The sequence below is a fragment of the Neofelis nebulosa genome, chromosome 15 (assembly GCF_028018385.1).
Source record: "Neofelis nebulosa isolate mNeoNeb1 chromosome 15, mNeoNeb1.pri, whole genome shotgun sequence".
Lineage (NCBI taxonomy): Eukaryota > Metazoa > Chordata > Mammalia > Carnivora > Felidae > Neofelis > Neofelis nebulosa.
Genome location: NC_080796.1, coordinates 4,242,627 through 4,267,446, shown reverse-complemented (window position 1 = coordinate 4,267,446; position 24,820 = coordinate 4,242,627). Strand labels below are relative to the sequence as shown.

Sequence of the window (24,820 nt, the reverse complement as noted above, 5' to 3'; positions counted from 1 at the left end):
TACTTGACCTTTTAGGTTAAAGATGTAATCTTCCAAAAAGAAACTCATCGACATTTCTATTTAGGGTAATTCTGACAATCAATTTTATACTAATATGCTTCTAAATGAGAAAGCTTCAAACAATGCACTTAAAGACTAGCAGATCCGATCAATGGAAAATATACAGGGCGGGGGGTGTGGGAGGGGGTGGGGGAAGAGGTCCTGTAAACCCGAAAAAAAGAGGAGGGATTGAAACTGTCCTGGACTAACATTTCAAAGGTAAGTTCACTTAGAAACATCATTTCTCAAAATGACACGATCTAGTTGGCTTTCACTTCCTACTCATCTCATGATCTTGGCTCCACAGAAATTATGCTTTAGAAGCAAATTAATAAGCTAAATTTCTTGACTATGATTCTGTTTTGACTTACGTGTTCAGCTTATTTCTCAAGGACTTTCTAACTTTTAATTCTTCTAGGTAGAGTTGCCTGTAGGTTTCCAACTCTGTTTTAGTCGAATCTTCTTGAGAAGTCTTCATTGTAGAGACCTGAGATTCCAGATCTCTAATTCTAAGTTCCATTTGACTTCTCGTTGAAGCATGAGCATTTTCTCTTAACTGGTCCAAGTCTTCTTGAGCTGCTGCTTGTGCCTAAAGCAAATTAACAGGATAGTTTTAAAATAGCTATAAACTGAATAACTAATTATACCTGTTTCCTTTAGTTCGGAGTCAATGATTCAGAGAGCAATTTTAAATGAAAAAAAGCTCAAATGTAAAATATTTATCATATCATAAATATCATATCATATTTATCATATGATTTATAAAATTAAAGTTGAATCATTCTTGTATTAGTATTCACACAATCTGATAATTCAAATAGTAGAATCAATGACAAAATTTTAAAAGTCAACAATAAACTTAAGAATAATCCAAGTACAGTGCAATTTTTAAATCATTTTTCTTTTCCTCTTCATAGTGAGACTAGTTGTTTAAATCATCATTTTTTCTTATCCTCTCGATTTAGTAGGAATAATGATGAAAACTGAAATCTTTAAAGGGGGGAACAAATGCCTCCAGAAATCTACAAATTACCATAAAGCAAGTAGAGGAAACCCCTACAATACATCTATCCAAAATGTAATTTGCAGTGAAATGAATTACAGCACATTACAGATCAATCAATTAACCTGTAAAAACAGGTTGACTTCGTGTAATTTTTCTTCTATGTCCAGTCGTGCTCTTTCTTCAATCTCCCGTTTATACTGTTCCACTTGACTGCGTTCTACCATATTCATTTCCATAAATTGTTTCAATTTTACTACTTCTTGCTGTAACTTCTTGTTATTGCTCTCTAGTTTTTCACGTTCTTCTTCGAAAGATTTCATTGATAATAACTCTTGTTGAAGAACTTGATTTTTTGCATCCAGGTGTAGACATTTTGAAGATGTAGTTTCCAGTTCTGTTGTAAGGACATCAGCCTGCATGAATAAAACACTATAGTTTGGAAGGGAGTGAAAAGAGTCTAACTCAAAACTACTATGAAAAAAAATTTTTTTTTCAGATTTTAAGTAATCTCTATGCCCAGTGTGATGCTTGAACTCACAATCTCAAGATCAAGAGTAACTGAGCCAGCCAGGCACTCAAATTTTAAATAAACTCATTTGCAATAAAATGTTACCTGTCTTAGAATGTGGAACCTTAAACAACTCAGAAAATCAAGAGCCAAGTTAAAGCCATCAGGTGTTACTGAAATAGATCTTTGCTATCATTCTCTTTACTACACAACATTTGCACTCAATTCTATACTTTTATTTTCTATGATTTTTTCATATCTTTCTTTCATAAGTCCCCTCTTAGGAGAAAGTCTCTTGGCCCTTCCCCCATCTTAACACTCCATAACTTTTAAAGAAGTTTTAGCAATATCATATTGACTTATGTATGCCCACGTCAAAAAATACGTCCCAAGATAAGACTCTGGAAATAAGACTCTAATTCATGAATCTATAAGTAATGACTCTAACACCATGGTCTGTTTCTGAACTGCAAATGTTTTATGCTAATTTGAAGTGCATTCGCAGGAGAAATGATTCTCCAGGATGTGTTAAGAAATCACATCTCCCAGTATAAAACATTAATTGGATGATCCACATATTTTTTGAAGCAAAAAAATATTTAATTCAATACTGTTATCTTGTAATCCGTTGTTACTTTCCAGAAAATAAGAGATCATACTAAACAAAAACAACCACAACAACAAAACTGGTGGAGTTTCAGTGATGCTGAGTTGGGAAGGACTTCCATCCATTCTATATGATTGGTAAGACAAGGTGAATGGATGTGGTGGTTTAATAAATTCGTTGATACTTCTGTGAAAATTCCTCCCCTTAAATATATGCTGGCTTCAGTAACTGGTTTCTAGTGAACAGAATATGCAGAACTGCTGGGATTTTTTTTAAATTTTTTTTTTAACATTTATTTATTTTTGGGACAGAGAGAGACAGAGCATGAACGGGGGAGGGGCAGAGAGAGAGGGAAACACAGAATCGGAAGCAGGCTCCAGGCTCTGAGCCATCAGCCCAGAGCCCGATGCGGGGCTCGAACTCGTGGACCGCGAGATCGTGACCTGAGCTGATGTCGGACGCTTAACCGACTGAGCCACCCAGGCGCCCCAACTGCTGTGATTTTTAAGGCCAGTTTAGAAAATGTGATACAGCTTCCATCTGACTTTCTTTCTCTAGGGAAGCTCACCCTTAGAACCCAGCCACCACGTTGTGAGGAATCCTAGGCTACCTAGTGAGTCTTCGTGTAGATACTCCAGCTGAGACTAGCCAACGTCCTAGCCAAAGGCCAGCCTCAACAGCCAAACACGTGCGTGAACAAGCCTTTAGATGATTCTAGTCTCCAGCTTCCAGTTATGCCAGCTGATGCCAAATGAAGAAGAAATGAGTTGCCCTACTCTGCTTTGCCTAAAATAAGATTGGTGAACAAGAGAAATGCTGTTTTGAACTACTAGGTTTTGAGGTGGCTTATTATGCGGCAGTAAATTGCTACCACAGATACTGATACTAAAAATGGTGTGCTGCTATTCAAAAAACCCTAAAAGTAAACTTCCTTTGAACCAAGAGTAGGTGGAAGTGGAAAGATGTAGAAAAGCGTAAGGATGAGACCCAAAAATGGCCTCCACAAGACTCTTAGTGGAACCCTGAAGGCCTATGAAGAGGCTGACAGCAAGGGTCTCTAAGCAAGTGAAGAAAATGACACCGGAAGAAAGGAAAGTCATGCTACAAAATACCTGAAAGTGAAACGGATAGGAAAGAGAAACTAAAGAAAGACTATGCAACTGAAAGGAACCAGGACTTACAGGGTTCAAGTATCTGTTTCTCCTTTACAGCCTCTCTACATGTTGAACTGTCAAATAATGCTAAAATAAAGAAATGGCTTTTGGGTTAAGAAAAAATCCAGGGTGCTACCAGGAAAACAGGAAGATTTAAGGTATGCCTCCAATTTCTTTAAGGATCTTAAGAGTGTAAGATTTTTTTTTAAAGTAGGTTCCACACCCGACATGGGTGTGGAATTAGCATAAACTCAGCACCCAGAGATCAAGTGTCACATGCTCTACCAACTGAGCCAGCCAGGAGCCCCAAGAGTAGACGAATTTTAAAGGCATTTTCCTATAAGAGCTTCACAGGAAACTGAAGCGAAAAACTTATCTCAAAAGGACTTGCGAGGGTCGCTTTGCTAAAACACGACATGAAATCCAGTAATATTTACAGAAAACTAAAAAAGGTAAGAGATTTATAGTAGCAAACATACTATTTGCTACCTTGGACTAAAAGGGGCCAAATAGTGTAAAATGAAAAGAGGCCTTTGGGTCTTAGAAATCCCACAGGGAGGAAGCAGGATGAAAAAACAGCTGCAAATACAAGTCATTCCTTATGAAAAGGAAGGAACCAAGAGTTTAAAGAGTAAAGAAAGGGAAGAGACATGGAGGAAGTATTCCCGTGGTTAGGACTAAGTCCTAACTTAAGAACTGACAGCATGCATCAGGCTATATTTCAAAACTCTTATGGACTATGGTGCTTCCCATCTTCTTTTTCTGAATGGGAGAGTCTTCAGCAGTTGACTAGAATGTTCCATTTGTGAGTGGTAAATAACTGTCTCTTTCGTTCTCAAGTCCTCATATTGAGAACCCTTGCAATCAAGGGGCTATACTTGAGATACCATAACCCAGGCAGCTTATCCCCACTGCACCTGATTAAGATGGTAAGATCTTGGACTCAAGCCCTGAAGCTGATGCCATGATAACTGAGACTTGCAGGAGGTATTCGAGGAGGAGGGGAGTGAATGTATTTTTCAGGTGGGAAGAATACAAACATTTGTGGCCAGCGGGTAAATTATACTACTTTTTAAAGGTGTCCATAGGTTTTATTTTTTTTTTAAATTTTTTTTTCAACATTTTTTATTTATTTTTGGGACAGAGAGAGACAGAGCATGAACGGGGGAGGGGCAGAGAGAGAGGGAGACACAGAATCGGAAACAGGCTCCAGGCTCCGAGCCATCAGCCCAGAGCCTGACGCGGGGCTCGAACTCACGGACCGCGAGATCGTGACCTGGCTGAAGTCGGACGCTTAACCGACTGCGCCACCCAGGCGCCCCATAGGTTTTAAATATTAATTCCATTAAAAAAAAAAAAGGCCATGGAACAACCTTAGTGACTTGCTCCTAATGAACAGAATATGTGACTATGATCCTGTGTGTATTCCAAGCCTAGATGACAAAAGGCGATACAGCTTCTGCCTTGCTCTGTATCTCAGGCTGCTTACTTGGAATCTAGCTCCCCATCTAGTGAGGAATCCTAGGCCACAAAGAGGGTCTAGGTGTGTCAGTTTGTTTCTGCTGCCTCCTGAAGTCCCAGGCAACAGCCAGCATCAACCACCAGACGTTAGTGAACAAATCTTCAGATGGATCCAGCCCCAAACCTTTCAGTTGCCCCACCTGAAGCTGAGCAGGGCAGAGACTACCTGTCCTGGCCACACTTTTCCTAACAGATTTGTGAACAAAATAAATCTAACCTTTGGGGAGTTTGTTAAGAAAAAAACCAAAATGATAAATTGAAAAGTGGATGAAAAAAAAGACACATAAACTTGTATAGGAGAAATTGGTCTCCATTAAAGTAGGATATAATAAATGTTAAGATTAATTTATTAACAACCAATGGTGCTCATGAGAAGCAGATAACTAGAAGCAAGATCTAAGAAATTTTTCTCTCAGTTTTTCCCCAGCTAGGATCATATTAGCTGTTCATTTTCCATATATGGCCTTTATTATGTTGAGGTATGGTTCCTCTAAGCCTACTTTGTTGAGGTTTGTATCATGAATGGATGTTATAGTTTGTCAAATTCTTTTTCTGCATCTATTGCAATGATATGACTTTATGCTTTTTTGAAAATTAATATGAGATATCACATTCATTGATTTGCAAATATTGAACCACCCCTGCAAACCAGGAATAAATCTCATTTGGTTATAGTGAGTGATTGAATGATTTTTTTAATGTTTATTTTTGAGAAGGAGCACAAGCAGGGGAGGGACAGAGAGAGAGGGAAACACAGAATCTGAAATAGGTTCCGGGGTCCAAGCTGTCAACAGAGCCTGACACTGGGCTCAAACCGATGGACCATGAGATCATAACCTGAGCTGATGTTGGATGCTTACCTGACTAAGCCACCCAGCTGCTTCTGCCCCCGGTGAATGATTTTTTAATGTATTGTTGGATTCAGTTTGCTTATTTTGTTGAAGATTTTTGCATGTTCATCAGAGATGCTGGCCTGTAATTCTCTCTGTGGCATCTTTATCTGGTTTTGGTATAAGGGTAAAGCTGGCATAGAATGAATTTGGAAGTTTCCCTTCCTTTTATGTTTTTCTGGAACAATTTGAAAAGGGCAGGTTAAACTTTTTTTTTTTTTTTTTTTTGGATTAGCTCTTCTTTACATGTTAAAATTTACGTCTGAAGGCATCTGGTCCTAGACTTGTGTTTGTTGAGAGTTTTTTGATTCTTGATTCAGTTTCCTTGCTGGTTATTGATTTTTTTTCAAATTTTCTATTTCTTCTTGTCTTACTTTGGTAAGTTATATATTTCCAGGAATTTATTCATTTCTTCTAAGTTGTCCAACTTGTTGGCATACATTTTTTCACAATATTCTCTCATAAATGTTTGTATTTCTGTGGTGTTGGTTCTTATTTCTACTCTCACATTTGTGGTTTTATTTTGGTCTTTTCTAGTTTCTGGTTGATTACTCTGGCTAACACCTTATCAGTTTTATTAATTTTTACAAAGAACCAGCTCTAGGTTTCATTGATCTGTTCTAGTATTTTCTGTTTTCTGTTTGTCTATCATTCATTTCTGCTTTAATCTCTTTTTTTAAATTTTATTTTGAGAGACACCACACGAGTGGGGGATGGGCAGAGAGAGAGAGAGAGAGAGAGAGAGAAAGCAAAAGAGACAATCCCAGACAGGTTCCATGCTGCCAGCAGAGAGCCTAACACGGGGCTCGATCTCACAACTGTGAGATCATGACCTGAGCCAAAATCGAGAGTCAGACACTTAACCAGTTAAGCCACCCAAGGGCCCCTGTTCTGATCATTATTACTTGCTTTCTTCTGCTGGCTTCAGGCTTCATTTGTTGTTCTTTTTCTAGCTCCTTTAGGTATAAGGTTAGGTTGGTTGAATTTTTTCTTGCTTCTTGAAGTAGGCTTATATTGCTATGTACTTCCCTCTTAGGACCACGTTTGCAGCATGTCAAAGGTTTCAGACCATTGTTTTTTTTTGTTTTTGTTTTTGTTTTTTTTTTTAATTTCCATTTGTATACACGTAATTTTTTAAGTTTCTTCTTGTATCTCTTGCTTAACCCATTCCAGTGTAGTAGCATGTTATTTAACCTGCATGTATTGTTTTTAATAATTAAGGCCTGTTTTTTGTTTGTGATCCATTCTTGAGAATATTCCATGGACACTTGAAAACAACGTGTATTCTGTTTCAAGATGGAACGTTCTGAAAAAATCTCTTAAGTCCAATCTGGGCCACTCTGTCATTCAAAGCCATTGTTTCTTTTTCTTTTTTTTTTTTTATTAAATATATGAAATTTATTGTCAAATTGGTTTCCATACAACACCCAGTGCTCATCTCAACAGGTGCCCTCCTCAATACCCATCACCCGCCCTCCACTCCCTCCCACCCCCATCAGCCCTCAATTTGTTCTCAGTTTTATTTAAGAGTGTCTTATCCTTTGGCTCTCTTCTACTCTAACCTCTTTTTTTTTTTCCTTCCCCTTCCCCATGGATTCCTGTTAAGTTTCTCAGGATCCACATAAGAGTGAACACATATGATATCTGTCTTTCTCTGTATGGCTCAAAGCCATTGTTTCTTTGGTTGTTAAGATCTGTTGATGTAAATGGGGTGTTAAAGTACCCTATTACTGTCTTATTATCAATTAGTTCCTTTATGTTGGTTATTGTTTTATGTACTTGAGTGCTCTCGTCGTGGGTGCATAAATATTTACATTTGTTAGATCTTCTTATTGGATTGTACCCTTTATTATGATATAGTAGCATTCTTTGGCTCTTGCTGCGGTCTTTGTTTTTGGTTGTTTATTTATTTTGAGAGAGACAGAGTTGGGGAAGGACATAGAAAGGGGGAGAGAAAATTTCAAGCAGCCTCCATGCTGTCAGCCTGGAGCCCAACATGGGGCTCAAAGGCACCAGCCATAAGATCATTACCTGAGCCAAGACCTAGTCAGTTGCTCAAATGACTGAGGCACCCAGGTGCCCCACAGTCTTTCTTTTAAGGACTCTTTTGTCTAACAAAAGTATCGCTATTTTTTTTCTTTTAACGTGATAAATTTTTCTTCATCCCCTCGCTTTCATTTTTTTTTAATAGAATTTATTGTCAACTTGGCTAACATACACTGTGTATAGTGTGCTCTTGGTTTTGGGAGTAGATTCCCGTGGTTCATCACCTATAGACAACACCCAGGGCTCATCCCAACAAGTGCCCTCCTCAATGCCCACCACCCACTTTCCCTTCTTACCCACCGCCCCCATCAACCCTCTCTTTGTTCTCTGCATTCAAGAGTCTCCTATGGTTTGCCCCTCTCCTGCTCTGTTTGTAACTGTTTTCCCCTTCCCTTCCCCCACGGTCTTCTGTTAAGTTTCTCAAGTTCCACATAGGAGCAAAAACATATGATATCTGTCTTTCTGTGACTTATTTCATGTAGCATAATACCTTCTAGTTCCATCTATATTGCAAGAGATAGCACGATTTCACTCTTTCTCCTTGCCAGGGAGTATTTCAGTGTATATATAAACCACATCTCTTTATCCATTTATCAGTTGATGGGCATTTAGGCTCTTTCCAGAATTTGGCTATTGTTGACAGCACTGCTATAGACATTGGAGTACATGTGCCCCTATAAATCAGCATTCCTGTATCCTTTGCATAAACTCCCAGTAGTGCTATAGAGGGGTCGTCGGGTAGTTCGATTTTCAATTGTTTTGAGGAACCTACGCACTGTTTTCCAGAGCGGCTGCACCAGTTTGCATTACCACCAACAGTGCAAGCATCCCCTCACTTTCAATCTGCAGGTGTCTTTATGTCTAAAATGAGGTTTTTATAGGCAGCATACAGATGGGTCTTTTTAATCCATCCTGTCACCCTAGGTCTTTTGGTTGGGAGTGTTTATTCCATCTATATCCAAAGTAATTATTGACAGGTATGTATTTATTGTCATTTTACTACTTGTTTTGTGGTTGTTTCTGGAGATTTTCTCAAATCCTTTATTGTTTTTCTCCCTTTGATGTCTTTCTAATTTGCTTTAATGATATATTTGGATTTCTTTCTCTTTATTCTTTGCATGGTTATTAGTGGGTTTTGGTATATGATAAGCATTAATTTGTATATCACCTCTTCTGCGTGTAGCAGTCTATATTAAGTTGATGGTCACTTAAGTTAGAGCTCATTTTTTTTCTCCTCCCCATGTTTTGATAAGCTATTATATTGTATATCCTTTTGGGGGGCATTCCTTGATATTTTTTTTACAGAAATATACATTTTTACTGCTTTTACATTTCCTTCCTTTATACTGTCACTTTTGATCTCTCCTTTCCACTCAGAGTCCCCGATAATATTTCTTACAGGCTGATTTAGTGGTCACAAACTCCTTCCATTTTTGTTTGTCTGAGAAATTCTTTATCTCTCCTTCTATTATGAATGATAGCCTTACTGGATAGAGTATATTTGGCTGCAGATTCTTCTCATTCAGCACTTTGAATATATCATGCCATTTCCTTCTGCCTTACAAAGTTTCTGTTGAAAAAACTCCTGCTAGCCTTGTGGGTTTTCCCTTGGAAGTGAATGACTTGTTTTGCTGCTTTTAAGATTTGTAGCAGTGGGGCGCCTGCGTGGCTCAGTCGGTGAAGCATGACTTGATCTTAGCTCAAGTCGTGACCTCGCAGTTCGTGGGTTTAAGCCCTCCAGTGGGCTCTTCATTGACAGCACAGAGAGTGCTTGGGATTCTCTGTCTCTACCCCTCCCATGCTTGTGTCTGCGTTCTGTCACGGAAATTAAAAAAAAAAAAGCAAAAAACAAAACACTAAAAAAAAAAGATGTTAGCAGTATATTTTGCAAATTTAATTACAACATGTCTTGGGTGTTGATTTTGATGGAAGTTCTCTGTGCCTTCTGGATGTGTATGTCTGTTTTCTTCTCCACATTAGGGAATTATTCAGTTATTGTGTCTTCAAATCAATTATCTGTCCCCTTCTTTCTGTCTTCTTCTTCTGGGACTCCTATCATATGAATGTTTTTACATTTGACGGAGTCATCGAGTGTCTTAAGTCTATTCTTGCATTGGATAATTCGTCTTTGTCTTCTTCAGCTTCACTGCTTTCCATTACTTTGTCTTCTAGGTCATTAATTTGTTCCTCTGCTTCTTCCAGCTTGCTGTTCATTTTTACTGCCCTCTTCATCTCTGATTCTTGAACTCTTTTATGTCTGTGGTAAGGGTCTCTCGGATGTCTTCCATTATTTCCTCAAGTCCAGTGAATATCCTTATGATCATGGTTTTAAATTCTCCATTAGGCGTGTTATTTACATCTGTCCCATTTAGGTCTCTGGCCATGGCCTTATCCTGTCCTTTCATTTGGGATAAATGCCTCTGTCTTTTTATTTTGTCTAAATATCTGCCAGCTTCTGTGTGTTAGAGAAGCCAGTTATGTCACCTGCTCCCGAAAGTAATGGACTTAGGAAAAAGACGTCATATAATGCCCAGGGTCTAGCACTTCAGGGAGTGTCACCAGTGTGTGCTGCATGCGGTCTGCTGTTGTGTTCTGGCTATGCTATCCTTCAGGCCAGTCATCTGCAGAGGCTCTCTTTGCCTGGTCTGGTGAGTGTTTGGTCCCTGGCCTGAACATAGCGAGTTTTAACTAGGTGTGCTCTGGTCTGCTTAGGAAATGAGACCTGTCACCACCTCTCCTGGAACTGAGGCCAAGGGAAACTCTCTGGTTGGGAGATGTGGTGTGGGCAGGCATTTGTCCTTGTCTTCTGGGGGAGGGGTAGCTGTGCTGGAACTCAAGCAAGAGTGATTGAGAAAGGTAGTTCCACCAGAGTGCAAGGGGGTGGCGTTTGGTGTAAGCAAGTTAGGTACCCAGTGTTAGCAATGCACTGCTTCTTACAGGTGGCTTTATGTTTGTGGTGAGGGGCAGGAGAAGGAGATGGTGCCAGCCAGCGGCTTTGTTCCTACAGACAGGTCTCTCTGAACGTTGCCTCTGAGGGACGTGCTCTGAGAAGAGCAAATAATCTCCCCACTGTGTGCCCCAGGCACTCTTCAGACCACTCTACCCATGCTATATGCTCCCACGTTGTTTGCCTGCCCTCTGTCCATGAGCAGTGCAGTACCTCAGGGCTCTAAACCAGCTAAACCGGATTCCCTTTAAAACTCCAGACTTTACGCACTACTGGTTGCAAGAACTCACGAAATTTTTCCAAGCCAGTGGCTATGGGGAAATGTTCTCTTTGTGCATTCCCTTGTGCGTTCCTCTCTCTCACCCTTACCCACAACCTCAACTCCCTCCCCTCTGCAGAAGCCAGGATCTGTTTCTCTTCTAGACGACATTTCTGCATCAAGGACATTCTTTGATGTGGCCTCTTCTCTCCCTTTTGTTGTGGAGTTTGTTCTGTCAGTCTTCAGGTCAATTTCTGGGGTATTTAGGGTGAGCTGATTGTTATCTAGTTGTATTCGTGGGATGAGGCAAGCCTAGAGTCCTCCTACTCCTCTGCCTTCTTCCTATCTCTAAGATCTTTTTCTAAGATTCCCTTCAATTCCAACAATTCTTACAAGTAGGAAGGAATGCCTCTTTAGAATGTCCCCTCAAGTTAAGGTAGAAACACAGAGACATACGATTTGAAGCACAATAGTTGAAAAACTAGAAAGAGTCAATTTGATAACCAAAATTGGGCCTTTGATCTGATTTAAATTAAAGGAAATAGGCAGTTTTGAGTATTTTTTAAACCATTGAATGCTCAATCTTCATTCTCCTTTCCTCAGTGAGGAAATAAAGAGAATGTTATGGAATCATTTTTCATCTTTTCAGTAGCAAAACAAATGCACTGTCCTTTAGCACTACTTAAATTAACTCCACATTCTCCTTTACCTTACTCCAACCTTCTTTGTGTGGGGAGGTAAGATCACTTCATCTTTGTGTTGTCCCACAATGCTTCTCCATATCATACAAGTTGGCTTCAAAAGTTTGTTGTCATTCAAATTACCAATCTACTATTTGTCTCTGATAAATCAACTTAATACTACCTCACTTTGTACAGCTGTATTATTTGAATGATGTAATGTTTATTCCATTAATTATACACTGAGCTAAAACATATAGCTATGCATATCTTTCTATTTAAGTGAAAGAAGGGGAAACAGGCTACTGTGTTTTCCAAGAATGTAGGTTCTGTGCCAAGAACAGGATTAACACCAGTGTTACACACAAGAACTAGGTCAGAAGAGGATCTCATTGTGAATTGTAAGATGATGGGTTAGCAAGATTGCTTAACAGGAAAGAGGAATAGCCCAGAGTTAATCTTTTCCTTCCTAGATGGTGAAAACTATGGATGAGTCTATGCATTATAATGAGATAATAAAACATAATGAAGTAAACGGTAGACTGAGTCAAGAGATCCTATGGCCAAGATTTGATGGAAATGAAAGTGGGCAGCACTGACTGAGACACTAAAAGTTTGCACAGGCGGGGAACCTGGGTGGCTCAGTCAGTTGAACCTCAACCTCTCAGGTCATGATCCCAGGGTCATGGGATCAAGACCCCTGTCAGCCTCCACACTAAGTGTGAAGCCTGCTAAAAATTCTCTCTCTTCTCTTCTCTCTCTGTCTCTCTCTCTCTTTCCCTACACAGCCCCTCGTCCTGCTTGTGCACGCTCTAAAAAATATATAAATATAAATAAATAAATAAATAAATAAAAGTCTGAACACACTAAAGAAAGAGCATTTTATGTTTTTGAGCCTGACTTCACATCGAGTCATGGGGTCAGCAAGGCATAGGCTGGCGAAAGGGTCCTTCAAGAAACAAAAATCTCTATAGGAGCAAAGTTAAGTTCTACTACATTGGCTTTTTATTATTACATAAGTGACTGGTAATTTGCAAGATAACATGGAAAAAGTTTTCATAAAATTTGATATGGTACTGGCATAAGGACAGACATACAGATCAATGTATTAACATTGAGAATCTAAACATAAACTCTCACATTATAGTGAACTGATTTTCCACAAGGGTGCCAGACAATTAAATGGAATAAGACTAGTCTTTGTAACAAACGGTACTGGGACAAATGGATATCCACATGCAAAGCAATAAGATCAGACCTCTACCCCATAGCATATATAGAAAATTAACTTAAAATCTAAGAGCTAAAATGATAAAACTCTTGGAAAAAAGCTTACGTGTATGTGTTTGTGACTGGATTTGACAATGATTTCTTAGACATGACACCAAAAGACAAAAGCAGATTAAGTTTATTTCATCAAAATTAAAAACTACTATGTTTCAAATATCACCATCAAGAAAGTGAAAAGGCAAGTGACTAAATAGGAGAAAATACCTGAAAATCCCATATCTGCTAAGGGATTTGCATGTAGGATATTTAAATAACTCTTCCAATAATGAAAAGACAATCCAATATAATAACGGGCAAAAGAATGGATTAGTTCTTTAAAGACGATACAGAAATGGATAATAATCACGTTAAAAGGGAGATGTTCGGGGTGCCTGGGTGGCTCAGTCAGTTAAGCTTCTGACTTGGGCTCAGGTCACGATCTCACGGTTCATGGGTTTGAGCCCCGCATCGGGCTCTGTGCTGACAGCTGGGAGCCTGGAGCCTGTTTCAGATTCTGTGTCTCCCTCTCTCTGACCCTCCCCTGTTCACGCTCTGTCTCCCCGTCTCAAAAATGAGTAAAACGTTAAAAAAATTAAAAAAAAAAGATGTGATATATATATATATATATATATATATATATATATATATATATATATTCATTCCATGGAGTATTACTCGGCAATCAAAAAGAAGGAAATCTTGCCATTTGCAACTACATGGATGGAACTGGAGCGTATTATGCTAAGTGAAATTAGTCGGAGAAAGACAAAACTCATAGGACTTCCCTAGTATGAGGACTTTAAGAGACAAAACAGATGAACAAAAGGGAAGGGAAACAAAAATAATATAAAAACAGGGAGGAGGATAAACACAGGAGACTCATAAATATGGAGAAAAAACTGAGGGTTGCTGGAGGGGTTGTGGGATGGGGGATGTGCTAAATGGGCAAGGGGCATTAAGGAATCTACTCCTGAAATCATTGCTTCACTAAATGCTTACTAATTGGGATGCGAATTAAAAAAAAATAAAACTAAAGATACAACAAAAGAGTAACGCCCCCCCACACACACACACACACAATTTTTCAACCCAGGAAGCCTCTGGTTGGGGATTCAGGAGATAAGGACCTTCTAGAGAAGTCAGAGCTATGGACTGAGTTGGCTGAAAGCTATCTAAGTTTTTGTTTCACAGGGAAGACCTTAAAGTGGCAGACAATTTCATGCCATAATCTAAATTCCTTTCTAAAGGGATACACAGAAAATCCCTCGTTATTCTTTAATAAGCTTCACCAGTTTCGGATATTCTTACAAATTTTAGTTTTTGAGACTTTAAAGATTTCTTTAGGACACAGTAGCAGGACAATGCCTAGCACTCTCATTCATAGAAGACTGATCAACAGAGAGTCATGTTACTCGCATGAAAAGTTCCCTATTACTATGTGACTCATTTATAAGACGTCTAGAAAAGAAAATAATTTTCAATGCCTCTTCAGCAACAAAAAGGACCAGTCAAGAGAATGTTCTAATTCCTCTGACGGGTATAGCTGTCTAATGAAACTTGCATGTATATTATATAGCTTTTGCGACTGACAGAAACGAGTTGGTCAGTGTATCTCCCTCATTGCTCCCACTTAGGATTTACAATGAGAATCCTACAAAGGAGGGTGTGTGTTCGAGGACATTAACTGTTCTGCTTGGAAAACAGTTGGGGTTTCACTACATATCAATAAATGAGAATCCTGAATGGCACATTAGTCTTTTCTGAGATTGAATTGTGAAATCTGTGAAAGGCTGATTAACTCAAGTGAGTGGAAAAAGATAATGAGTTTCTGAACTTGCAATGGTAGGAGCACTATGTTACTAGGTAAGGCCCTGACAGAGCAGCCATTTCTCCTTTTTCACTGGCATTTCTTTTCCTTTACAAAATCCAACAAAGAGAAAAGTCCATTCCTTTGAGAAGGACGTTTGCATAACGACCTGCTAGTCATTGTTGATGAAGAGAATAAGTTGCAAACTTGTAATTACAAATTACAACAAATCATCATTAAAATAACCCGTTCTCAAACTCTCACTGAAGGGTTGAGACTACAAGAGAAAGTCAGAATTCAAGATGACATGATCACTCAAAGCGTGCGGAAGTTTGAAACACGCTGAAAAATATTAGCAGGGACTCTCACACATCTGTATGCCAACGTTCACAGCAGCATTATTAACAGTAGCCAAAAGGTGGACTAAACCAAACGCTCACTGTGGTATATATAAAATGTTGCTTTTTTAGACTCACAATGTTTTTATGAAAATGTCACTATAAACATCATTACTTTATGAGTTCAATCAACTTCATCTCTATAGAAAAATTCCATCGCTAATAGCAAGTAGGAACAATATCAACCTAACATTTTGATCAGTGAGATTTTTCCATATGATCCAAAACATTCTTATGTACTACACCTATTGAAATAAGGATTCCTTTTCAGTAGGACAGACATCAAGAGACTGACTTACTAAACTTGTCCTTAACAAGTTGCTCGGAAGATTGTGAATTGGGGCCGCTTGCTGTTTGATGGTTCCTTCTGGCCTGGCATGTTGCACTTCTAGCCTAAAATGCAGATCTTAAGGTAATTATTCTCACAAATAAATTTACAAAAATACCATATAATTTCTGACAAATGAGGGGATTACAGAAATTCTTAAAATTGTATCAAGAGGAAGATTTGGCAATTGAGCCATTTTTCTCATTGTCTTTTGTGGATAAGGTGCAAAATTGAGATATAATGTGCCACAATTCTGCATTTCAAAATAACTAAAAGCTGGAATTTGTATCCAGTTTAACAAGGATATACTGGCATAATGAATACATTTCTCATACTACATTGCTTATCTGTTTTATAAAAATCAAGCTATTTTCTTTGAGGATTAAATTATACTTTTCCATATGATCTTACATCTTCTCAGCATATCTTATGGCCTCTGCATGTTGATCCTTTGCTTCTTGCAACTAAAATAAAGAAAACAATATAATTTTAACTACTGACAATCTAGTAGAAACAATCACCTGTTTCTGTAACTAAATGTTTTTATTTTTTTACTTGAGAGAGAGAGAGAGAACACACACAAGTGGGGAATAGAGGCAGAGGTAGAGACAGAGAAAATCGTAGGCAGGCTCCAAGCTCAGGGTGAAGCCTGATGTGGGGCTCGGTTTCATGACCGCTTTCATGATGTGGGGTTTAGGATCATGACCTGAGTGGAAATTAAGGGTCAGGACACTCAACCACCTAGCCGCCCAAGTGCGCCTGTAATTAAATCTTATTGGACCCAGCCAGGCTCTCCGCTACATGCTGATTGATGGCTACTGTTAGATCGTAACAATAAAGTTGAGCTGCTGCAACAGAGACTATGGCCTACAAAGCTGAAAATGTTTCAATACTCTTCTAGAATAATGTACCAACCTTACTCTGCTACAAAATCAGAACGTTTTTAAATTTATTTAATTATATATGAGCAGATAAATGTACAAATGTATCTACTGGTGAAATGGAGGAAATATAGGAATTAACCTTATGGTAAACATTTCTGTTTTCATATTACAAACACTGCATCAACTATGATTTTACATATTCACATAGGTGAATGACATTTCTATTCTTGTGATGATAAAACTGAACATGCTGTATTCAGTGACAACAAGATATTTCATGGAAGAGTTTCAGAAGCAGCATCCTAGTAGGAGTCAGAAAGCCTGGGTATGAATTCCCAATTCTGCTCGTTATGAGCTGTATGACCTTGAGCACACTACCTAAAACTTCCGTGTCTCAATCTCTGCATCTGTAAAATGAAGTTAATGACAGCACCTACTGGGGCACATGGGTGGCTCAGTTGGTTGAGCGTCTGGCTCTTGATTTCGGCTCAGAACATGATCTCAGGGTCATGTGATTGAGCCCCACATCAGGCTCTGCGTGGACAGCGAGGAGACTGCTTGGGATTCTCTCTCTCTCTCTCTCTCTCTCTCTCTGTCCCTCTCTCTCTCTCTCTCTCCCTATCTGCCCTTCCCACAATCTCGCTCTCTCTCTCAAAATAAAGAACCTTTAAAAAGTTATTTCAAAATAAATAATAATAGTATCTACCCCACTGGGATGTTGGGAAGCTTAAATTAGGAAATAACAGGTGAAAAACTTAGAAGGGTACGTGGCACATAGTGAGCTCTAAGTGTATGCATTTAGCAAGATTACTTTTGCTGTATTTTGCATTCCAATACATTGAGATAGTTAAGGCAGGTGGCATGCCAATACAAGTGGTCCCCTATACAAATTATACTGAAGTCATTCTTCATACCACTGCAAGTGGCAGCAAATGGGGACCATGAGGCCCAGAATCTCTCCTCAGTACTTCACACAACTTTCGCCAATGCCACTAGCAAACAGTACTTTTTTTTCCCCCACTTATAATACTTTTAACTAACTCCCTCTCTATACTACTCAGTGGACAATACTCACGGACTACAGTACAAATAGCACCTCTTAGATTGAGTAATAGATGATTTACATGACCATCAGAGGCAGGGGAAAGCCGCTGACATGAATATAATGGAGTCTTGCTAAACCAAAGTTCCTCAATCATTTCATGCCCATACTGTTTATGTTAGGCTGCTTTACTGGGTACTCTGATGAGGAGATTAAGGCTTTGTGGTAACAGCATAACAGAAAAGCTGGCCCCAGAGCTTTACAGTTGGTAAAGTGCTATAAATCTGTAAATCCTAGCACTGGGTGCATAAGGAAAAAAAGATTTCAATTTCTCCTTTTCTAGTAACCATTTGCTTAACTTTTGAAGCTCTGTCCATCTATCACGCTGCTTCTCCCCTTGCAGTGGACTCGAACATTCTTTAATATATCGTCTCATCCACAGAATCAACTTTTCTTCACTTATTTCCTTCTTTTACACTAAAATCTAACTTTCACTCCTATCATTCCACTAAGACATTTTGAGGGTCATCAAGAACCACTTTTTAAAAAAATTTTATTGGGGCGCCTGGGTGGCGCAGTCGGTTGAGCGTCCGACTTCAGCCAGGTCACGTTCTCGCGGTCCGTGAGTTTGAGCCCCGCGTCAGGCTCTGGGCTGATGGCTCGGAGCCTGGAGCCTGTTTCCGATTCTGTGTCTCCCTCTCTCTCTGCCCCTCCCCCGTTCATGCTCTGTCTCTCTCTGTCCCAAAAATAAATAAAAAACGTTGAAAAAAAAATTTAAAAAATTTTATTAAGGTCTCTATCCTGCTTCACTTTTCAGCAGCAGCTGAGAAAAATGACCATGCCCTCCCTCTGCTCTTTTAACCACACCTTTACCTAGGCCCTTTTACCTAGGCCATGTGTCCTTTTCGCTCTTCCATGTAGGTGCTCATAGACAACATCCTCAACCGCACACTCAAAAATCATTACTTGACATGGAGTACCTTTGTAGACAGCTAATCGTGTACATTTTATTTGGACTCTTTTCTGTGTTACTTTGAGTGTGTTTTTCTTATTGAGTCTTAGGGAGCACCCTTACCCTTAGGATACTGACCAGCATACTTTGTCTCACTTTTCTTTGTAACACGACATTTATCACAAGGGCTGGATGATCACTGGCTTGCCTTTGTTTCCTTTTGAGTAACTTCTTCGTCCATAGAGATTTCAACTTATGGAAGTCTTCTGAAGTTCCTTTCAGATGCATACTTGACTATATTGTTAGGAAGGTTAAGTTGGCTAGAGCTACCTCTTCTTCCCAATCCAGATTCTTCACCTCAAAATTGTGTGCATCAAATGCCTTCACCCAGGTAGCCCCTGGTTTGGGGATTCAGGAGATAAGGACCTTCTGGAGAAGTCAGAGCTATGGACTGAGTTGCCTGAAAGATAACTAAGTTTTTGTTTCACAGGGAAGACCTTAAAGTGGCAGACAATTTCATGCCATAATCTAAATTCCTTTCTTTACGGATCTACACTAAATCCCTCGTTATTCTTTAATAAGCTTCATCAGTTTCAGATATCCTTACAAATTTTAGTTTTTGAGACCTTAATGATTTCTTCAGGACACAGTAGCAGGACAATGCCTTGCACTCTCATTCATAGAAGACTGAAAACAGAGTGTCATGTTACTCGCATGAAAAGTCCCCTATTACTATGTGACTCATTTATAAGACGTCTAGAAAAGAAAATAATTTTCAATGCCTCTTCAGCAACAAAAAGGACCAGTCAAGAGAATGTTCTAATTCCCCTGATGGGTATAGCTGTCTAATGAAACTTGCATGTATATTATATAGCTTTTGCGACTGACAGAAACGAGTTGGTCAGTGTATCTCCCTCATTGCTCCCACTTAGGATTTACAATGAGAATCCTACAAAGGAGGGTGTGTGTTCGAGGACATTAACTGTTCTGCTTGGAAAACAGTTGGGGTTTCACTACATATCAATAAATGAGAATCCTGAATGGCACATTAGTCTTTTCTGAGATTGAATTGTGAAATCTGTGAAAGGCTGATTAACTCAAGTGAGTGGAAAAAGATAATGAGTTTCTGAACTTGCAATGGTAGGAGCACTATGTTACTAGGTAAGGCCCTGACAGAGCAGCCATTTCTCCTTTTTCACTGGCATTTCTTTTCCTTTACAAAATCCAACAAAGAGAAAAGTCCATTCCTTTGAGAAGGACGTTTGCATAACGACCTGCTAGTCATTGTTGATGAAGAGAATAAGTTGCAAACTTGTAATTACAAATTACAACAAATCATCATTAAAATAACCCGTTCTCAAACTCTCACTGAAGGGTTGAGACTACAAGAGAAAGTCAGAATTCAAGATGACATGATCACTCAAAGCGTGCGGAAGTTTGAAACACGCTGAAAAATATTAGCAGGGACTCTCACACATCTGTATGCCAGCGTTTACAGCCGCATTATTAACAGTAGCCAAAAGGTGGACTAAACCAAACGCTCACTGTGGTATATATAAAAATGTTGCTTTTTTAGACTCTCACAAAGTTTTTATGAAAATCTCACTATGAAAGTAATTACTTTATGAGTTCAATCAACTTCATCTCTATTGAAGAATTCCATCGCTAATAGCAAATAGCAACAATATCAACCAAATATTTGGATCAGTGAGCCTTTCCATGTGATCCAAAACATTCTTATGTACTACTACTAGTGAAATACGGATTCCTTTTCAGTAGGACAGACATTAAGAGACCGACTTACCAAACTTGTCTTTAACAAGTTGCTCTGAAGATCTTGAATTTGGGCCGCTTGATGTTTGATGGTTTCTTCCTGTCTGGCATTTTGCACTTCTAGCCTAAAATGCAGATCTTAGGATAATTATTCTTACACATAAATGTAAAACAATACCATATAATATCTGAACAAATGAGGGTCTTACAGAAATTCTTTAAATTGTATCAAGAGGAAGATTTGGGAATTGTGCCATTTTTCTCGTGTTTTGTGGATAAGGTGCAAAATTGAGATATAATATCCACAATTTTGCATTTCAAAATAGCTCAAAGCTGGAATTTGTATCCAGCTTAACAATAATATACTGGCATAACAAGTATATTTCTCGTACTACACTGCTTATCTGCTGTATAAATAATCAAGGTATTTTCTGTGAGGTTTAAATTATACTTTTGCATATGATCTTACGTCTTCTCCGCATATCTTATGGCCTCTGCCTCTCGATCCTTTGCTTCTTGCAACTAGAATAAAGAAAAAAATAATTTTAACTACTGACAATCTAGTAAAACACCATCACCTGTTATTGTAACCAAATGTAATTTTTTTTTGACTTAGTGAGGCAGAGAGAGAGAGAGAGAATGCCCAAATGGGGAAGGGAGTCAAGGGAAGAGACAGAGATACTAGTAAGCAGGCTCCAAGCTCAGGGTGAAGCCTGATGTGGGTCTCAGTCTCATGACCGCTCTCATGATGTGGCGTTTGGGATCATGACATGAGCAGAAATTAAGAGTCAGGACGCTCAACCAACAAAGCCACCCAAGTGCCCTTGTAACTGAAATCTTTTTGGACCCAGCCACACTCTCCCCTACATGCTGATTGATGGCTACTTTTAGGTCAAAACAGCAGGGTGGACCTGCTACAACACAGACTGTGGCCTACAAAGCTGAAAATGTTTCAATATTCTTCCAGAATAGTTTACCAAACTTACTCTCTTACAAAAACATAACGTTGTTAATATTTATAAATTATATATGATCAGATAAACATACAAATGTATCTACTGGTCAAATGGAGGAAATATAGAAAATTACCTTATGGTAAACATTTCTGTTTTCACATTACAAGCACTGCATCAACTATGATTTTAAATATTCACATAGGTGAATGACACTTCTATTCTCGTGATTGAAACTGAACATGCTATTTTCAGTGACAATGAGATATTTCATGGAAGAGTTTGACAAGCAGTATCCTAGTAGGAGCCAGAAAGCTTGGGTCTGAATTCCCAATTCTGCTGGTTATGAGCTGTATGACCTTGAGCACACTACCTAAAACTTCCATGTCTCAGTCTCTGCATCTGTAAAATGAAGGTAATGACAGCACCTACTGGGGCACCTGAGTGGCTCAGTCGGGTCAGCGTGTTGCTCTTGATTTCTGCTCAGGACATGATCTCAGGGTCACGTGATTAAGCCCCACATTGGGCTCTGCGTGGACAGCAAGGAGTCTGCTTGGAATTCTGTCTTTCTCTCTCTCTGCCTCTCTCCCTCTTTCTCACTCTCCCTACCTTCCCTTCCCCACAGTCTGTCTCTCTCTCACTCTATCTCTCTCTCTCTCCCTCTCAAATTAAGGAACCTTAAAAAAGTGATCTCAAAATAAATAATAATAGTATCTACATAACTGGGATCTTGGTAATATAAATTTAGGAAATAATACAGGAACAACTTAGAAGGGTACGTGGCACATAGTCAGCTCTAAGTGTATGCATTTACCATGATTACTGTTGATGTGTTTTGCATTCCAATACAATGATATAGTTTAGGCAGGTGGCATGCCAATACAAGTGGCCCTGTGTACAAATTATACTGAAGTTATTCTTCATATCACCGCAAGTGGCAGCAAATGGGGAGGATGAGGCCCAGAATCTCTCTTCAGTACTTCACACAACTTTCGCCAATGCCACTAGCCAACAGTACTTTTTTTTCCCCTCTTATAATACTTTTAACTTACATCCTCTCTATACTACTCAGAGGACAATGCTCACAGAGTACAGTACAAATAACACCGCCTAGACTGAGAAGTAGATGCTTTATATGACCATCAGAGGCAAGGGAAAGCCACTGATATGGAAATAATGAAGTCTTGCTAAACTAAAGTTCCTCAATCATTTCATGCCCATACTGTTTACGTTAGGCTGCTTTAGCAGGTACTCTGGTGAAGAGATTAGGGCTTTGTTCTAACAGTATATCAGAAAAGCTGTCCCCAGAGCTTTGCAGTTGGTAAAGTGCTACAAATCTGTAAATCCCAGCACTGGCTGCATAAGGAAGAGAGATTTCAATTTCTCCTTTTCTATTAACCATTTGCTTAAGTTTGAAACTTTGTCCATCTATCACGCTGCTTCTCCCCTTGCAGTGGACTCGAAAATTCTTTAATGTATCATCTCATCCACAGATTCAAGTTTTCTTCACTTATTTCCTTCTTTTACACTAAAATCTAACTTTCACTCCAATCATTCCACTAAGAAAATTTGAGGGTCATATAGGACCTTTTTAAAAAAAAAAATATTAAGGTATTTATCCTGCTTCCCTTCTCAGCAGCAGCTGAGAAAAATGCCATGCCCTCCCTCTGCGCTTCTAACCCCACCTTATTTATGAAGGAGGGCAACCCCTGACATTAAATCCTTGCCCCTTGCTCTCTGTGTTTTGAATTGCTCTTAAGGCTTCACAACCAGATTCTCTAATTCACATTTCCAGCTTTGGCCCTTTTACCTAGGCCATGTGTCCTTTTCGCTCTTCCATGTAGGTGCTCATAGACAACATCCTCAACCGCACACTCAAAAATCATTACTTGACATGGAGTACCTTTGTAGACAGCTAATCGTGTACATTTTATTTGGACTCTTTTCGGTGTTACTTTGAGTGTGTTTTTCTTATTGAGTCTTAGGGGGCACCCTTACTCTTAGGATGCTGACCAGCATACTTTGTCTCGCTTTTCTTTATAACACGACATTTATCACAAGGGCTGGATGATCACTGGCTTGCCTTTGTTTCCTTTTGAGTAATTTCTTAGTCCATAGAGATTTCAACTTATGGAAGTCTTCTGAAGTTCCTTTCAGACGCATACTTGACTATATTGTTAGGAAGGTTAAGTTGGCTAGAGCTACCTCTTCTTCCCAATCCAGATTCTTCACCTCAAAATTGTGTGCATCAAATATCTTCACCCAGGTAGCCCCTGGTTTGGGGATTCAGGAGATAAGGACCTTCTAGAGAAGTCAGAGCTATGGACTGAGTTGGCCTAATGCAATCTTAAGTTTTTGATTCGCAGAGAAGACCTTAAAGTGGCAGGTAATTTCATGCCATAACCCTAATTCCTTTCTATAGTGATGTACAGAAAATCGCTCGTTATTCTTTAATAAGCTTCATCAATTTCGGATATCCTTACAAATTTTAGTTTTTGAGACCTTAATGATTTCTTTAGGACACAGTAGCAGGACAATGCCTAGCACTCTCATTCATAGAAGACTGATCAACAGAGTGTCATATTACTCGCATGAAAAGTTCCCTATTACAGTGTGACTCATTAATAAGACGTATAGAAAAGAAAGTAATTTTCAATGTCCCTTCAGTCATAAAAAGGACTAGTCAACAGAATGTTCTAGTTCCCCTGACGTATATAGCTGTCAAATGAAACTTGCATGTATATTATATAGCTTTTGTGACTGACAGAAACGAGTTGGTCAGTGTATCTCCCTCATTGCTCCCACTTAGGATTTACAATGAGAATCCTACAAAGGAGGGTGAGAGTGTGAGGACATTAACTGTTCTGGTTGGAAACAGTTGGGGTTTCACTACATATCTATAAATTATAATCTTGAATGGCACATTAGTCTTTTCTGAAATTGAATTGTGAAGTCTCTGAAAGGCTGATTAACTCAACTGAATGGAAAAAAAAATGAGTTTCTGAACTTGCAATGGTAGGAGCACTATGTTACTAGGTAAGGCCCTGCCCGAGCAGCCATTTCCACTTTTTTACTGGCATTTCTTTTCCTTTACAAAATCCAACAAAGAGAAAACTCTATTCTTTGGGAAGGACGTTTGCATAATGACCTGCTAGTCATTGTTGATGAAGAGAATATGTGGCAAATTTGTAATTTTAAATTACAACATATCATCATTAAAAGAACCTTTCTGAAACTCTCACTAAAGGGTTGGGTTTACAACAGAAAGATAGAATGCAAGATGAAATGATCACTCAAAGACTGGGGACATTTGAAATACACTGGAAAATATTAGCAGGGACTCACACATCTGTATGCCAATGTTCACAGCACCTTTATATACAATAGCCAAAAGGAGGACTAAACCAAATGCTCACTGTGGTATATATAAAATGTTGCTCTTCTTAGATTCTCACAATATTTTTATTTAAATCTCACTACAAACATCATTACTTTATGAATTCAATCAACTTCACCTATATAGAAGAATTACATCACTACTGGCAAGCAGGAACAATATCAACCAAATATTTTGATCAGTGAAATTTTCCATATGGTCCAAAACATTCTTATGTACTTCTACTAGTGACATAAGGATTCCTTTTCAGTAGGACAGTCATTAAGAGATCGACTTACCAAACTTGCCTTTAGCAAGTTGCTCTGAAGACCTTGAATTTGGGCCGCTTGATGTTTGATGGTTTCTTCTTGCCTGGCATTT

The 24,820-nt window shown here is 38.9% G+C and overlaps 1 protein-coding gene and 1 long non-coding RNA gene across 2 annotated transcripts; one reads left to right on the top strand and one right to left on the bottom strand.

Moving 5' to 3' along the window:
* Positions 1-391: 391 nt before the first annotated feature.
* On the bottom strand, positions 392-24,780 carry LOC131495902 (ankyrin repeat domain-containing protein 26-like). Its single transcript, XM_058701080.1, has 7 exons — positions 24,739-24,780; positions 20,580-20,632; positions 20,142-20,235; positions 15,871-15,923; positions 15,431-15,524; positions 1,168-1,458; positions 392-628 (listed from the first exon to the last, which is right to left on the bottom strand). Coding segments are annotated over exons 4-7 (609 nt in total). The 5' UTR covers positions 15,873-15,923; positions 20,142-20,235; positions 20,580-20,632; positions 24,739-24,780; the 3' UTR covers positions 392-406.
* Positions 11,550-12,197, top strand: LOC131495989 (uncharacterized). The gene is made up of 2 exons (XR_009254244.1): positions 11,550-12,032; positions 12,131-12,197. It is a non-coding gene; the product is annotated as an uncharacterized LOC131495989 (long non-coding RNA).
* Positions 24,781-24,820: the final 40 nt, after the last annotated feature.

What these genes read in the sequence shown, in the direction of transcription:
- LOC131495902 (XM_058701080.1), bottom strand. An exon ending in ACTTGTTAAGGACAAGTTTA is followed by an intron (nt 1,459 to 15,430) that starts GTAAGTCAGTCT and finishes TTATTCATGCAG; the next exon opens with GCTGATGTCCTTACAACAGA. An exon ending in AAGTCAACCTGTTTTTACAG is followed by an intron (nt 629 to 1,167) that starts GTTAATTGATTG and finishes AATTTGCTTTAG; the next exon opens with GCACAAGCAGCAGCTCAAGA.